The 17,617-nt window shown below is 37.4% G+C and overlaps 4 protein-coding genes across 4 annotated transcripts; 2 read left to right on the top strand and 2 right to left on the bottom strand.

Moving 5' to 3' along the window:
* Positions 5,533-6,345, bottom strand: LOC109842227 (putative nuclease HARBI1). The gene has a single exon (XM_020411129.1). The coding sequence runs from the start codon at positions 6,343-6,345 to the stop codon at positions 5,533-5,535; it is 813 nt and encodes a 270-aa protein (XP_020266718.1).
* Positions 6,456-6,875, bottom strand: LOC109842226. Its single transcript, XM_020411128.1, has one exon. It carries the CDS (start codon positions 6,873-6,875, stop codon positions 6,456-6,458), a length of 420 nt encoding a protein of 139 aa, XP_020266717.1.
* On the top strand, positions 7,844-8,694 carry LOC109843339. The gene is made up of 2 exons (XM_020412275.1): positions 7,844-7,936; positions 8,016-8,694. The coding sequence occupies exons 1-2, from the start codon at positions 7,844-7,846 to the stop codon at positions 8,619-8,621; spliced, it is 699 nt and encodes a 232-aa protein (XP_020267864.1). The 3' UTR covers positions 8,622-8,694.
* Positions 9,284-15,955, top strand: LOC109840313 (probable RNA-dependent RNA polymerase 2). The gene is given in 5 exon segments (XM_020408900.1): positions 9,284-9,399; positions 9,402-9,874; positions 10,398-12,283; positions 14,095-14,245; positions 15,021-15,955. Coding segments are annotated over 5 exon segments (3,360 nt in total). The 5' UTR covers positions 9,284-9,323; the 3' UTR covers positions 15,795-15,955.

Here is a 17,617-nt window from a genome sequence, read left to right as displayed (position 1 = left end):
CCCGTCAAAAGTGGGGAAACAGTTTAGACTCATATACCTATTGGAGTATCAGGGAGTAGTTTAACCTCTTATACCGGTCGGAGGATTGAGAAACAGTTTATACTCGTATACTCTTTGGAGTGTCAGGAAGCAGTTTATACTCTTATACCGGTCGGAGTTTTGCCGTTTTTATTTGGCTTACCTTAGCGTTATAACGCCGGCTTCGACCAAGGTCTGAATGCTATTCCTGAGAGCAAAGCAATCCTTGGTGGGATGAACAACCCTTCTGTGGTATGCACAGTACTTTGGGTCCGTAGTGTTATCAGCTTCCTCCTGATTCGTGATAGGTGGTAGCTTGATCTTGTTGCCTTCGAGGAGCGATTCGAAGATGGTTGGAACGTCTTCGTCCTTGAAGGAATACTCTCTCTGGAGTCTCGGACCCGAAGTCTTCTGCTGCCTTCGGGATTGCTGTTGTGACGCTTGTGCAGTGAATCTAGATTCACTCATGCGTTTATTTCTTCAAAATTACAGCACATGCATTTATTTCTTCAACAATTCATTAAAAACCATCCTAACCATCCAAGCTTTCACTCCAGTGAATCTGGATTCACTCCAGTGAATCTGGATTCACTCCAGTGAATCTGGATTCACTCCAGTGAATCTGGATTCACTCCAGTGAATCTGGATTCACTCCAGTGAATCTGGATTCACTCCAGTGAATCTGGATTCACTCCAGTGAATCTGGATTCACTCCAGTGAATCTGGATTCACTCCAGTGAATCTGTTTAAACAAAAAGAATAAGAAACTTATGGTAAAAAACAAGCTATAAAATTTTAAACCATGAAAAGATTTCACCTTTTACAGCAAAAAATTACGCTTTTTATGGTAAAAAACAAACAACTCACATACTGAATCTGATTCACTGCTGTGAATCGAGATTCACTGCAGTGAATCTAGATTCACTTATGCAAAAAATTACGATTTTTATGGTAAAAAACAAACACCTCACATAACAAGATGTTGAAGACAGAGAGAGAGTTGAGCGAACCTTGGAGGGTTGACGGAGCGGATCTACGGGTTCGGCGTTGGCGTCGTCGGAGGTGGATGATGGCGAGGTGGCAGGGGGTGGAGGAGCTCGGATCTGGGTTGTTTGATGGTGAGAGAGAGGAAGAGAGAGAGGGTTGGTTCAAGCTTTTGGGAAATGGAGGAGAGAGAGAGAGGAGAACGTGAGAGGATTGGCTTTTAGTGGTTCAAGCTTTTGGGAAATGGAGTAGCATTAATTACCTCTCTTTAGTGGGCTGTTTATTTTACCTTATTACCCTTATGCAGCTTTAATCTCAGCCATTGGATGAATCTAGATCCAATGGAGAGGAGAGGTTTTTAGTTTTTAGGATAGTGAGGTTTGTATTTGAACCTCTCCCTATATATATATATATATGTATATATATATACATATATATATAAAAAGAGAAGTGAGAGGAAAGAAATGTGTATGCTGTACCAAGCACAAAAAGTGTATGCTTGTTAGTGGAGGTGGCATATTCCCATCCACTCATTCAAATCATAACATATCCACATGCATTTCTCACCGATCGTGATGTGGTCCCCCATTTAGACGATTGGAGGGTGATTGTGCCACTTAACTACCAAGCATAAAAATTTGGCTTGGTACCAAATATTACCCATATTCCAGTATTAAATATATTATATATATATATATTTATATTATATATATATAATATATAATATATATATTTATATATAATATATATATATATATATATAATAATATAATATAGGTATATATATATTTAATTACAATAGTATAGAGAGAGAGAGAGAGAGAGGAGCAGAACAGAGAAGAGAGAGAGGAAGAGAGAGAGAGAGAATGGGAGGTGAGCTGCAGGCGTAGAGAATTCCTACCTCGCACACGTGTATGACATGATGAGCCCACACATATGACAGTAAGGGGCTCACATGTCATACACTTGGCATGCCGTAGGATAATTTCCTACGCGAGCCAGCCTCACGCGCCGTTTTCCTCATAATTAGTATATATATATATATATATATATAGTATATATATATATAATATATCATATATATATATATATTATCAGTAACATATATAATATATATAATGAGGGTTTTTCCTTTTTATACACCTATGTGGCACAGATCCCAATAACTCACATTCTCCTCTCCTACTTTATGAGGATGGTGAAGATATGCACATAACGTCAAGAGAGGGAAATCCCCTTCATTGACAATGATACCCATTAATATATATATTAATATATATTATATATATATATATTATATATATATATATAATATATATATATATAATATAATATATATAATATATATATATATATATATATATATATAATATATATATAATATATATAATATACTATATATATATATATATATATACTATATATATATGCGAGAGAGAGAGAGAGAGAGAGAGAGAGAGAGAGAGAGATAGAAATGAGTATGCTTGGTACCAAGCACAAATTTTGTGCTTGGTAGTGAGGTGGCACAATCCATTCCATTCATTCAAATGGGGGAACACATTCACATGAGTTGAGGAATGCATGAAGATATGCAACTATTTGAATGAGTAGAGAAGATTGTGCCACTTCACTACCAAGCATAATTTTTTGTGCTTGGTATCAAGCATACCCATTTTTTCAATATGAGAAATATGAGTATACTTGGTACCAAACATAAATTTTGTACTCGGTAGTGAGGTGACACAATCCCCTCTACTTATTCAAATGTGGGACCATATCCACATGAGTTGAGGAGTGCATTGAGATATGCAACCATTTGAATGAGTGGAAGAGATTGTGTCACCTCACTACCAAGCATAACTTTTATGTTTGGTACCAAACATATCCATTTTTCTTATAATCAGGTTTTTATCATTATATGGATCAATCTAAAGTAACAGTTTAACAATTCATTATGATGAGATTTAATGATGTCTTTTTACTTTGATATCTCAAGTAATTTTTTAAACACTTAACTGCTACAAATTTCAATTCCGTTTCACTTTGATATCTTAAAGTATTTCTCACGCATCTTTTAGATACAAATTTCAATTCCATTTCACTTTGATATCTTAAAGTATTTCTCACGCATCTTGATATCTAAAAGCTTTAATCACGTTTCACTTTGATATCATGTCCAAATTCCACTAGATTTCATGTTAAATTCATATCAAGTACTTAAGAATCGAGTGTTAAACACTTGATATAAATTTAATAGAAAATGTAATAAGATCCATACATAGATATTAAAGTGAAATGAAATTGACGTTGGAGTACCTAACAAAGAGATATTGAATTGAAATATCAGGATTTCAATGTGTTAAAAAACTTTAAGACATCTAAGTGAAAATGTGGGTAAGCTTCGTCCGTACCAAAGTGAAGATGAGTCAAAAGGAAAACATAAATCTTTCTTCTTCATTTAGTCAAAGTCATACCATTGAAGGGTTAAATGTAAGTCTCTTAAATCACCCTTTATTGCAAATTAGTTTCTTACATTTTAGTATTTGCTCATTAGTCCCTCGAATCTTTATTGCTATTACAAATTCTTCCCTCTTGTTAGGTAATGTTACTTATCAGGGTGAAATTCTATTAAAATTATGGAAATTGATGGTTTTTCAGTAAACCCCTATAATTCACCCTATCATTTTAAAACCTCACTAACCAGTTTTATAATAGGTCATACCCACAACCCACTCAAAATAAAACTCAAGCCCACCAACTCACTCAAAATAAAACTCAAGCCCACCAACTCTTTCCTTTTTCAGTGGCTACGAACTTTCTCAAACCCCATCCAGAGATATTTTTTTTACCAAAAAAACTATTTGGCTCGCGGACCATAAAACTCAAGCCCACCAACTCTTTCCTTTTTCAGTGGCTACGAACTTTCTCAAACCCCATCCAGAGATATTTTTTTTACCAAAAAAACTATTTGGCTCGCGGTTGGACCGCGAGCCAAATAGCAATGCTCTTTTTTTACCGTCCCCTTCGTACAGCGGAAATGAACTTTTCGTACGACAATTAGGTAATTCTATATATTGGATTAAGGGTTAACCCAACTAGAGTTAGGGGAACTTTTGATGCATGAGTTCCCAACTGGGGGTTAGGGCTAATCTTGAGAGCTTACGGTCCCTTGACCTCCTTTGATGGTTTGTAGAAGAGGATTTAAGACTGACTATTAATTCTCTCTTAAGTTGTGAGACATATGCAATAATTGTGGTCCAGTAGGCAAAGGTTGCATACCTTCTCCCTACCCAGTTGTGATCACAGACTTGTCATAACATAGACAACACACCCGTGCCGGACATACACACCACCCACGGACAAAAAAAAAAAAATGATTGGGGGTGTTGATGTTACTTTGGTCGAGTCCAAGAAGGTAGCTGAGTCAGCAGCTATTTTTTAGATATCGACTGCAGATGAGATGAGTTACATATGCGTTTAATGTGATTGTGACTAGGGAAGCATGATGCTGATGAATTCTGATGAGTTATAAAGACTTTTAGGGTTAAAACAATGATGATTCTAACTATGCATCCACTATGACAGTGACTGGCTGTTTGCGGGTAGTTCGAAGGCACACCGCCTCTCGACTCGACTTTGCGAGTGGACCGACAAAGGACGCCTTTTGACTCGGGAATCTCGGATTGGGAGGTTCTTGACCTAGTCTTGCCAAACGAAGAGGCATGAGATCGTCCTGAATTGAGGGGCTCAAGGGAGGACACCTTTAGACTCGACCTTTCTCGTAAGGGTCGAGTGAAGACATTATTAGACTCGTCCCGCCTAGGGTCGAGTCGAGGTGATGCGTAGCCAATTTGGGACAAGAGTCGACTCCTGGTGGAAAATTAACACTTAGGGGCTGTTTGGTTCCATGTTTTTAAGGGAAAGTTTCTATTGAAAGCCTGCCAAAAGTGCCAAAAGTGTCACTTTTTGGCAGGCTTTCAGCCAAAATCTTCTTTTTTAGGGGTGATTTGGGCTGAAAGCCTGCCAAAAAGTGACACTTTGGCAGGCTTTCAAGAGAAAAAAATTCTAACCAAACAGCCACTTAGGTCATTTTATATGATAACAGAAACTTATTAGGAATTCTAAGGGCATCTCCAACCCATCGTACCAAAATGGTGCAAATTTTGCACCAAAATGGTGCAAAAGTCACATCTAACAGTAATTCATTTCCAACCCATTGCACCATTTTTACACCAAAAAGGAATATTCTCAGTATCTTTCTTTTTATCTACTTTTATATGATTATTTCTTATTCCCTATATTTTTAACTATTTCAACAATTAACCCCACATATCAAATTTTATTTTTTTCACATATTTTCCAAATAAAATGATTTATTATTTAAAAAATTAAACTAATAAAACAATAAAATATTATATTTTTATTATTAATATTGCCAAAATATTACATTCAAGAACACAACAGAAAATAAAATGCAAGAAAATAATTAAACATTAACAACAATGTAAAAATTACAAATTTAGTATGCTCTTAACTATCTGAATTAGTGTATTCCTCCCATAGATGATCTATCAATGCATTACGAAGCGCAATATGAGCATCTTTATCCTTGATTTTTCCGTAACGTGCAATAAATTGAGTAAATCTTGTAGTTTCATCTGCTACCATATCAACTTCTGGTATTGGTGCTTCCCTCACTTCTTGAATTGGTGCATAAAGATCACGTTCATCCTCGATTATCATATTGTGCATAATAATGCATGCAGTCATTATGTCATGTAATACATGTTTTTTCCAAAAACGTGCTGATCCTGCCACGATTGCAAATCGTGATTGGAGAACTCCGAACGCACGTTCTACATCTTTTCTACATGCTTCCTGTTTCATGGCAAAATATTTTTTCTTCCTACCTTGTGGCTGTTGGATTGTTTGTACAATAGTAGCCCATTTCGGATATATACCATCAGCTAAATAATAACCCATATTATACTCTTTTCCTTGAATAACATAGTGAGCGGGAGGAGCAATACCTTGAGCTAGGTTAGAGAAAAGATTAGATGACTCCAGCACATTGATATCATTATTGGTGCCTGGCATACCAAAATATGCGTGCCATATCCAAAGATCATAATCTGCCACAGCTTCGAGGATAATAGTTGGTGACCCACTACGTCCTGTGTATTGCCCAGACCATGCTGTTGGACAATTTTTCCATTTCCAATGCATACAATCAAGACTTCCTAACATTCCTGGAAAACCACGTTTTTTTCCAATATAGAGTAGCCTAGCAATATCGTTAGCGTTAGGTGTTCGTAGATACCGCTCTGCGAATATTTCCACCATAGCACGACAAAATTTTGTCATACTTTCAATTGCTGTTGACTCACCTATTTTAATGTATTCGTCCGTAGCATCAGCTGGTAGACCGTATGCCAACATGCGAAAAACAGCTGTTACTTTCGTAACGGTGATAATCTCATTCTACCAAGTCCATTACTTCGTTGTTGGAAGTAATAGTCATGATCTTTCACTGCATCAACAATACGAAGGAACAAACTTCTTGACATCCGATATCGACGACGAAACATATCTTCTCCAAAACGTGGATTATCGGCAAAGTAATATATGACCAAATTCTGATGCGTATTTTCTCGATCGCGGTTGATCACTGCATGACCGAGAATCGAGCCACCATGGATCGGTTGGTAGTTGTGTTGACGTAAATTGTTAACGAGGATCATGTTGTTGTTGATGTACTCACAAATTACTTCTTCGGTTTCATCAATCTCTACAATGATATTGGACAGAAAATTATCATCATCCGAAGATGAAGATGATGATAAGTATGATGGACCTCCAACATCGAAATTCATTTTTGAAGTAAGAAAAGAATGACTGAAGTATGCAGAAATGGTAAATAATAATTTTAACACAACAACGAGTAATTGTGTGGATGTACCTAATCTAGTATGCTATTTATAAACTTTGCTTAGCTGTATACATTGAACAATGTGTAAAGTTGAGCTGATTTTAGGAAATGTTTTCCAGCTATTATCAATTTGTCACAAAATTCAAATTTGCTTTTAGCTATATACGTTGGACAATGTGTAAAGCTAAGCTGATTTCAAAAATTGATTCCCACTCGTATAAAGCTTTCACACAATTCAAGGAAAGCTGAGTTGTGTATACGTTGGACAATGTGTAAAGCTGACCTGATTTCAAAAATTGATTCCCACTCGTACAAAGCTTTCACACAATTCAAGGAGAGCTGAGATGTGTATACGTTGGACAATGTGTAAAGCTAACCTGATTTCAAAAAATGATTCCCACTCGTACAAAGCTTTCACACAATTCAAGGAAAGCTGAGCTGTGTATACGTTGGACAATGTGTAAAGTTGAATTGATTTCAAAAATTGATTCCCACCGACAACTTTGGATAATGTGTAAAGCTGATCAATTTGTACAAAATGATTCAATTTCAAATGTTGACCACCGACAAATTCAAACCAACAGCAAATTCAAATTCAAACAAAAAAAACAAATTTGGATTGGCTATAAATAACATTCACGAATTCTACTTCAAACCACCCAATTCGAAGTATTTCTTCAAAGTATTTCTGATCTCCAAACCAACCGCTTTTTACAAAAAAAAATATTTGTTCGATCATCTGGATACACTATTACTGAAGATGTGCTCCTTTGTCAAGTATTCTTGGATATTTCTCAAGACCCTATTATCGGTAGAAACCAGTCTCGAGATGCATTTTGGTCTCGTGTGGAGGACAAATACAATGAACTTCGAGATCAGCATTTTGAGATGCGTGTGAGCCGACGTTCTCGAATGGAAATCATAAGTAATGAAGTAAGGAAATTGAATGCGTGCTTGAGACAAGTAGAGAATCTGAATCCAAGTGGTGCTTCAGATGAAGATATTGTAAGTATTCTATTAATTATCGTTTGAATTTTATTATTATTGTTGAAATACATAACTTGATGTTCACTATAATTTACAGTTAGTTCGAGCAAAGATGTTATTTATGCAAGAACCAAAATACAAAAAAAGTTTCAAATTTGATCATGTCTGGAATATGGTTAAAAATTTTGAAAAATTCAAAGATGATGTCCCCACAGCAAGACAAGTTGGTCGAAGACAATCCCAAAGTGTGAACTTCGACTCGTCACAATCAGATAATCCCACTCCGGAATCTCCTATATCAACATCTCCCGGACTGTCATCATTTACTCCATCTGAACGACCTATTAGGGTAAAAAAAGCTAAATTGAAAAGGAAAAATGATGATCATGAGTCAAGTGTAGTGGACTCCATCGAGACCTCCAACAATCGACTTATAGACAGGTTAGACAAGGCGAGCTTGGACAGGCAAGAAGCATTTGATATCGAACGAGAAAAGATAGCCATGAAAAAAGATAGAGATGAATGGAAAATTATAATGAAAGATTTGAATTCCATTGCTGATCCAAACGTGCGTGAGTACGTTCGAGCTCAACAGATTAAAATAATACAAAAAAGAAATCAACAAGAACAAGGGTCTGCTTCTAATTTTGGCAATTATTTCAATGATATTGGACACTCTGGCCCCGATCTACCAGATTATTGAGAGTTGCTTGTCCATCTTAAGTAACGTCACCATGTTTAGTTTGTATTTTATGTTTTATTTTAATGAAGTTTTATATTATGTGTGTCAGTTTTTATATGTTATGTATTTCAGATATGTAATTTATATTTGAATTATGTATTGTGATTGCTCTTTATATTTCATGGGACTTTACTTATAATGTCTAGATTTTGATATTATAATTAATAATAATGTCCGTTAAATTTTAGCATTTTTTTATTTTTAAAAAATAATTTATTTTGTCCAAATTATACAATTGGGGTAAAATTATAAAATTTAAATATTATTGGGGTTGTTTTATATATTTAATGAAACAATTGGGGACAAATTGTAAATATATAAAAGTATGAGGTATAAAAAAAATTGAAAAAAAAAACAGTAATGGGGAGATGAACAGTGCGACGCCAAATATAACGTCGCGCTGTTCATCCCCGTCAAAATGCGGTAATAACTGCTGCTCGGTTGGAGCTCCCACGCAGCAGCATTTTCACTTTTTGCCTCAAAATGCCGCTGCGTTGGAGATTGTCTAACAGATGGACGACAATCATATTAAAAAAATGACCATTTGAGGGACTAATGAGCAATCACAGGTATTTTAAGGACTTAATATGCAGTTAACCCAACATTAAAGCCCCCACAAAACCCCACATTGATTCCGCTTCCCCAACTCAACGCCCCCTCGATATGGACGACGACGATTCCACCCCCAAACCCCAACGCGCCACCATCAATGTCAACAACATCCCCCGCTCCGCCACCGCCACGAGCTGGTCGCCTTCTTCTCCTCCGCCATCGGCCCCGTCTTCGCCTGCAAGATCTCCTCCGTCCACACCAACTGGAAATCCCTAGGCTTCGGCCGCGTCCAGTTCGACTCCATCTCCTCCGCCCAAAAAGCCATAGCTTTCTCCAACACCAACCCCCTCCTGTTCCAGCGATCCCCTCTCTCGATCGCCGAATCCCACGCCGACATCGTCCCGAGAGGCACCGGCGACCGTCGGTTCGATGATGTGGTGATTAGGTTTGGGAATGTGAGGGATGAGAGATCGATGGAGGTTTTGGGGGAGTGGAGAGGGGTTAGGGTTGAGGTTGTGGATTTTAGGGGAGGGATGATGATGGCGATTTCCTTGGAGGATGGAGGGGAGGTTTATAAGCTTGAGGTTCCGTTTGGGGATGTTGTCAATAGCTTTGCGTGTCGGATTGGGAACGGGATGGAGCACAATGCTGTTCTTTTGCAGGTGAAAATTTGACTTGGTTTTCTTCGGTTTGATTAGCTAAAGATTTGATCTTTGTGTAGTTTTTTCTGGAGGTTTGATGCTGTGCATGTTGGAAAGACATCAGCTTGATCCTGTGAATAGGATGATTGTTGCAGATTTTTGTTGAATTTGTGATGAGTTCTGTTCAGGAAAATCCTACACTTTAGTTGCCTTTAGGAAGGCCACGAGGTATCCACAGTCTACAAATGACTCTGGCAACATCATACTTTGTGTGTCTTTACTTTTGGTTCCAATAGTTAAAAGAGTTACTGTTGATTTTTCTGATAACAAAAAGAATCTTATAACGCCTCACAATGTTGCATTTGGTTTTATTCAAATACAAGTGATGGACACTCAAAAGTAATTTCCTGACGCAGAATGCTATAAGTTATATACTACTCAATTGTTTCTTTATTTTCTCTAACTCTTGTTTCTTTCTTTGACGTTTACTTTTTACCTAATTAGTCATATGTACTGATAGCTAAACTATCCCTGTGATTTTCAGCTCCAGTATGCACCAAAAATATATCACAGGATTTGTGGGCCTTCTTTGAATACAAAATTCAATAGTGCCCGCTACCATTTTTGTAAAGAAGATGTTGAGTTTCTTTGGGTTCGTGCACCTGATTTCTCAGCAACAAGTGTCATCGGGAGGTCTTATTATCTTTGTTTGGAGCTTGCAAATGGGTTATCATCTTCAAAAATTATCAAGAGTCTACCATTTTTTGGAGAATTGGGTAACCTAATGCTCATGCCAGGGGAAGTGTTCTGTTCGTCATCAAAACTAGTTCCTATTTTAAACTGTCCAGGTGATTGTACAGTGTCGTATGAGGTCCTTTTTCAACTCAATTCACTGGTTCACTTGCAAAAGATCTCCTCTGCACATGTTAACTCGAATCTGTTTAGTGTTCTCAGTCAACTATCTTCAGATACCGCGATAAAGATCCTTATGATGATGCATAAGTTGAATTCAACATGCCACAAGCCCATATATTTCATTCAAAATCATCTCTCTCGCTTTGGAAAGCAGCAGAGTTTGTCATCTGACGGAAATAGACAAGAAAAGTTAATGAGCTGTCGTAGAGTTCTTATAACTCCTTCAAAAGTTTACTTTTTGGGCCCCGAGTTAGAAACAAGCAATTATGTAGTAAAGCATTTTTCTGCATATGCTTCTGACTTCCTTAGAGTTACTTTTGTTGATGAAGATCGCTGCAAGCTTCCTTCTCAAGCAATATCGACGAGGATTGGCAAAGATATATTTTCAAAACCCTATAGAACTGGAATTTACAATCGCATACTATCTGTTCTGAGGGATGGAATATCCATTGGCTCAAAGAAGTTTGAATTTTTGGCATTTTCTGCGAGCCAACTTCGTGATAGTTCTATTTGGATGTTTGCTTCTAATGACTTTGTGACTGCCAGCTCCATTAGAGAATGGATGGGTCAGTTCAACGAAATCTATAGTGTTTCTAAGTGTGCAGCGAGAATGGGTCAACTATTCAGCTCATCTACTCCGACATTCAATGTCCCATCCCGTGAAGTCAAAGTTATTCCAGACATTGAAACTAACACTGATGGCGTCAAGTATTGCTTTTCAGATGGTATAGGAAAAATATCTGTACCATTTGCCAAGCAAGTTGCAAAAAAGTTGGGACTTAGTAATACTCCATCAGCATTTCAAATTAGATATGGCGGGTATAAAGGGGTTATAACCATTGATCGCACTTCTTTCTGCAAGCTTTCTCTGAGGCCAAGTATGTTAAAGTTTAAATCAAACAACACTATGCTCAACGTGACAAAGTGCAGTGAGTCCCAGCCATGTTATTTGAATCGTGAAATCGTGATTCTCCTATCTACATTAGGAGTAGATGATGAAATATTTGAATTGCTGCAACATGACCAGATGCGTCTTCTAGATAACATGCTAACAAGTAAAGAGGCTGCTTTGAGAGTTCTAGGTAGAATGAAAGGCTCTGCAATCAAAACAGCTCTAAAGATGTTAATGCATGGTTATGCACCAGATTCAGAGCCTTATCTTCTGGCGCTGCTTAAAGCTTATAGGGAATATCAGTTATCTGATATAAGAAGTAGATGTCGGATATTTGTTCCAAGAGCCCGTGTTCTAATCGGGTGTTTAGATGAATTAGGCACACTAGAGTATGGCCAAGTGTTCTTGAAAGTGTCAATGACGGACGAAGAGCTTCAAAATCCTGATCAAGCTTTTTTTACAAAAGTGGACAGGTCAACAGCAGTAGTAGTTGGGAAGGTTGTGATTACAAAAAATCCCTGTCTCCACCCTGGGGACATTAGAGTAGTAGAGGCTGTTTATGACCCCAAGTTGGACAATATGGGTTGGGTTGATTGCCTTGTCTTCCCTCAGAAAGGACAGAGGTAAGGTTGATGCTACATAGTTTCTTACTAGTGGTTAAAGGGTGTTGCATATTTACTGAAAATAAATATCTACTTGAATAATTAAGTGTGCATGAATTAGAAAGCATGTGCGAGGATAATGTTTAACATTAAGGCTTCGGTCGCTACTTGCCCCCTAAACTATCAAATTTGTCCCTCCACATACTCCTTAAACTATTTTTGGTATCCGTTTGCCCCCTAAACAACTAATATCATTCCTTCTTACCCCCCTTGAACGATTTTCAGTCTCACCTTGACCCTTGAACTGACACTTTCTCTTATAAATCCATTTAAAACACACAAAATAAAACGAAAGTGGTAACTAAGTACTGAAAGTGATAAGGGGTAAGCTGGGACGAATTTAATTGTTTAGTGGACGAGGTCGAACCGGAAAATAGTACAGTGTAAGCAAAAGACGAATTCAATAGTTTAGGCAGCATGTGAGGACTAAAAATAGTTCAGAGGCAAGTAGGGACAAATTTAATAGTCAAGGGGGCAAGTAGGGTCTGGATCCTAGCATTAATTAACAAGCCTGGAAATGAATGGTGCACAATTTATCTACTTATTAATGCATCATGCCATCTGTTCTGTTTCTAGTGCTAATATGTATTCATTACTGTTTAATTGATATGTCTTTTCTTGTAAGCGTTGCAAAGCTAATTAGGAAATCAATTGGGAATTGTTCTGCTTTTGGATTCCTAAGATACTGGAACTAATATTTACATATTTAAATGTTCTAGACATCTGGGTAAAGTATCCTTCTGTATAATCTTCACTAATTGTATTATGGATACATCAAATCATACTTAAATGCATGAAATTGGGCAACATTTTTCCTAATCATACTTACATATTTAAATGGTTGCTGGATTTGGAACTTTACATGAATGCATGAAATTGGGAAACACTTTTACGGAAAGCTAGAATCAGAATTCAGCAATCCGTTATGATTTTTGATGATCAGGAAACATTTTCACAAGAAGCTAGAATTATGGACTAGCAATCTGATATATGGTTCTCTATAATTAGGAAACATTTTCACAGAAAAGTAGAACTAGAATTTAGCAAAATAAGGTTTTGTCGTGGTTTTAGATAGTCCGTCACTTAGAGCAGACTAAAATTGATGGCAATTATATGCCTAGATCCATTAATTTATTTATTTTTTAATTAGTTTAACTTTGTTTACAAATAGTCAGAAGGCTTGTCATTCAGTTAAATAAAAAATCCTCAGATCTAAGCTCTTTTGTGATGATTTATGTCATTTAGGAACTTGAACTTGTCATCCTATTTGAAACCCAAATTTGAAACCGATATCCCAGATTGATGATAATATCTCCATAGAAAATTTTTCTCTGGCTAATTGTATTTATTCAAATTTTTTGAGTAAAGACAAATATCTGAGTATTCTTTAATAATCATTGCAGTTTTTTATACTTTGAATGAAAATGGTAAGGTGCAGTGATTACCTATTAGCAGTTGAAGATAATACCATAATAGGAACACATCAAGACATGTTCCATGGTGTTGCTTGCATGGACACATTTCACCATTTCAAATCACCTCAATATTGGTGGGCTTGTCCACCAGAAAGTTTGTCTGAGGTTGAATGTCCCACGGTGGCTTCCAATGTCCTCAGAAATATGTTGCTAGCTTAATGAAAATATAATGTCAACACTTATCATTGAAGCAACACTTTTGAAGGCTTCATTACACGCATGGTCTAGCTGTGCTGAAATAATTTATGGACATCATAACTATATGATCTCATTAGCAGTTTAAATCATATTATGCAGGCCTCATCCAAATGAATGCTCGGGGGGAGATTTAGATGGAGATTTGTTTTCCATATCCTGGGATGAAAGACTTATCCCATCAAAGACTGTAGCACCGATGGATTACATTTCTAGAAGGCCACGCCTAATGGATCACAAAGTTTCACTAGAGGTTTGTTCAAAGAATCCAATTTTAAGTTGCAAGTAATTCATAATAAAGAGTGAGCTTTCTTTAATTATATTGCTTATCAAGATCACTCTAATTCTTATCATTATACGCTCTGAGCTGAGTGAAGGTACTCCTAAATTTCTGCTTTGTTTTAAGAAGGGTTACAGGGGGTTGGTTTTACACATAACTCCCTTAAACTGTGTAACCCCCCCCCCCCCCCCCCCACAAAAAAAAAAAAAAAAAAAAAACCCAAACTCAAAAACAAAAAAAACAAAAAAAAAGGAAAAAGAAAAAAAAAGAGAGAAAAACCCACAAAAAAAACCCAATGGAACTTCGAGGTGTCTTACAGACCAACTTTCAAGTTTTCTCACTGGAAACCCCTACTTGTAATTGGCACTAACGTTTCCTTGAGAGAGAAACCCCTTAATTTGGGGAGGGAATGTACGTTGCCTGCAAATAGCAAATGGCTAAATTGGGGATTTTTTTCTGTAAAGAACATTGTATTTATTTGTCAAATACAGCTAGCGGATCCGGTAAGAAAAGTTGAAAGTTCAAGGGGTTTTGTGAGACATCCAAATGTTCAGGGGAATTATGTGAGATGAAAAAAAGTTCAGGGGTTATGTGAACACCCTAGTTTTTTTTGGTGCAGGGGGTGGGGTGGTGATGTTAACCTTTTAAGAATTCAGCCAGATATTCGCTTTATACACTTTGTTTTAGAGTTCATTTATAGCATCTTTTCAAATAAAGGTCTGTTAGCTAATTATGTATATGACTGCAGGAAGTTCACAAGTTCTTCATCGACTACATGCTAAATGACAATCTGGGCGCCATCTCAACAGCCCACTTGGTCCATGCCGACAACGAACCAGACAAAGCCCTGAGCACTAAATGCCTTAAGCTTGCTAATCTTCACTCAATGGCAGTAGACTACGCCAAAACAGGAGCCTCGGCTGAAATGCCAAGTGGACTAAGACCCAAAAGGTTTCCAGACTTTATGGAAAGAGCAGAGAAGCCCAGTTACAAGTCAAGTGGAGTCCTGGGCAAACTCTACAGAGCAGCCATCAATCCCCATAACATCAGCCAAAACATTATTTGTGAAGAAATTCCTTATGACTATGATCTTGAAGTAGATGGCTTCGAAGAATTTCTAATAGCTGCAGAAGAATTTTATAGTCGGTATGCAGAAAGGCTGAGTGCATTAATGAAATATTACGACATAAAGTATGAGGATGAGATATTGACAGGGTACATGAGGAGCCGTCAGGCTTATTTGAATGATAAGAGAAAGTATGAAGATATGAAGGACCGGATTTTAATCGCAGTAAATGGGCTTCATAAAGAGGTTGAAGAATGGTTCAGGAGTAGTTGTAATGAGAATGAGTTTAAAAGGATGGCAGCAGCTTGGTATCATGTAACTTATCAACCAAAGTACTCCGGCTCTGGAATTAAGTTTCTGAGCTTCCCATGGGCAGTATGTGATGTTCTGCTGAGCATTAAAGCTTCAAAAACTAGTACGAGTCAAGAAGTCAATGATGGGGGCTCGATGATGTAAATATGTAAGTGACTTTCCTGTTATGTTTTCCTTCTTTAATCAGGTTTAGTGGTGCTATATAATGCCAAGTATATATTTAGTAAGTTGACTCAGCCTGGTAGTAAACCTTTATTAGAGTAGAATTTAGGAATATACATAATAAAGAAACTGGTATCTGTATACCACCAACCTCATGAGCTTTTCTTGTATGCATACTCAGGAATCTACTACAGCTAATTAAGTCTAACTTAAATTGGAATTTCATGGCTTTACACCAACTATTTCTGCTGACCATGAGTTCAAGTCTGTTGCAACTACTTGGAGCTTTGTTAATTATAGCAATTATTATTAAAGAATGATAATTGCTATGAAAATAATTTCATGGTTAGATCGCTAGATAACTAATTGTCACAAGCATGTATTTGAGAGGATGTTGATTGTTCAAGTAAATAACGATTACATCTCGTGATGGTGGAAGTTAGGAGGAGGGTCATGATCAGCATATTTAAGACAGCAAAGAGCTAAGGTGTGGTGACATTCGCGAGTGTGAAGGATATCCATACAGTTAAGTCAAAACAACCAAAAGGTTTCTCAAAACATCATGCTTTGATTACTGACATGCGAGAATATGCAATGTCCTTCCGTGTTACATTAGTTTCTCATCCATACTACCGTCATGGTGGTTGTGAATTCAGACAAACTATTCAATGCTTATGCCACAAATAATCCGGAATACGCCACTGGGATTGCCTAGTCTGCTGAGATTCGAGTGCCCTTCTACTCAACATGTGGTGCATGCCGGAGTTTAAATTGAGATCCATACCCCTCGTACCTCCGGGGGTTTACCTGGCCTGTGGCAGGACCTGTAGAGTTGTACTGGAGGCGCTGACGTGAAGCAGTTGAAGTTATTCCAGACGGGATTCGACGACCTCCGTGCCTCTCCCCGAAAAAGGTACTCTGGACCTCTCAGAAAAAGATTCTGGAGTAGAATAGAGATAGAGCAATCAATGTCCACGAGGAGCTGTCCAAATTGGACTCTCTCTCTCTCTGCCCTCCTGATAGCGGAGCGATAAGCGACTTCAGAAAATATCAAGTGATCTCCCAAGAGCTACAGTACTTGATTAATTGATCCGTTGATGCATCTCCCTGTACTCAAAAAAGTGATGTATCTGCTACCTCCCTTATTGGGCCCTCTTTCTCTTCTAGAACCTGAGTGTGAAACTAAGATTTTTCACAATCCATCTTGTGGAAACGCTAGCTATCGCTGCATATGGTGATCATCTCATGTCATTTATAGCATAATCTAAGACGAAAGGGTCTAACAGACTAAATCCACTACACAATTGTCCTCTCTTGATTTATTAAAAATAATAATAATAAGAGGGTTGATTAGTTAGTCTAACATTCGACTCTCCTGGAAAGCGCACTCGCAGAAGTTTAATATTCCGAAATACCCGGGGTTGGTGCTCGAGGTCGTGCGTAAGAGGTTGCTCCTCCGTCATCACCAGAATTTAATTTTCCGAAGGACCCGAGGTTGTACTCGAGGTTGTCGTGCATGAGAGGGTGACTGAAAATTCATCGGGTGCTTTGAAGTTCCAACTATATTATTTCGATCACAATAACCAGGACTTTACACCTTTTAACTCACTCTATTGCCCTGAACGTAACAAATAAAATGATATGTTTATACGACAAGCGAAAAAAAAATTACAATAAAGGAAGCTATTTAAATACACATTTCAAAAACAACCCAAAACAAACAAAACAAATTACCAAAAAATATAGGAAAATATCCCAAACGCTAATGAACGGCCCCAGCCACCGCCTGCGGCGGCGGAACGAAC

Source organism: Asparagus officinalis, chromosome 5 (genome assembly GCF_001876935.1).
Source record: "Asparagus officinalis chromosome 5, Aspof.V1, whole genome shotgun sequence".
NCBI classification, from domain to species: Eukaryota; Viridiplantae; Streptophyta; class Magnoliopsida; order Asparagales; family Asparagaceae; genus Asparagus; species Asparagus officinalis.
The sequence above is the reverse complement of the archived record's forward strand: the minus strand, read 5'-3'. Positions and strand labels throughout refer to the sequence as shown.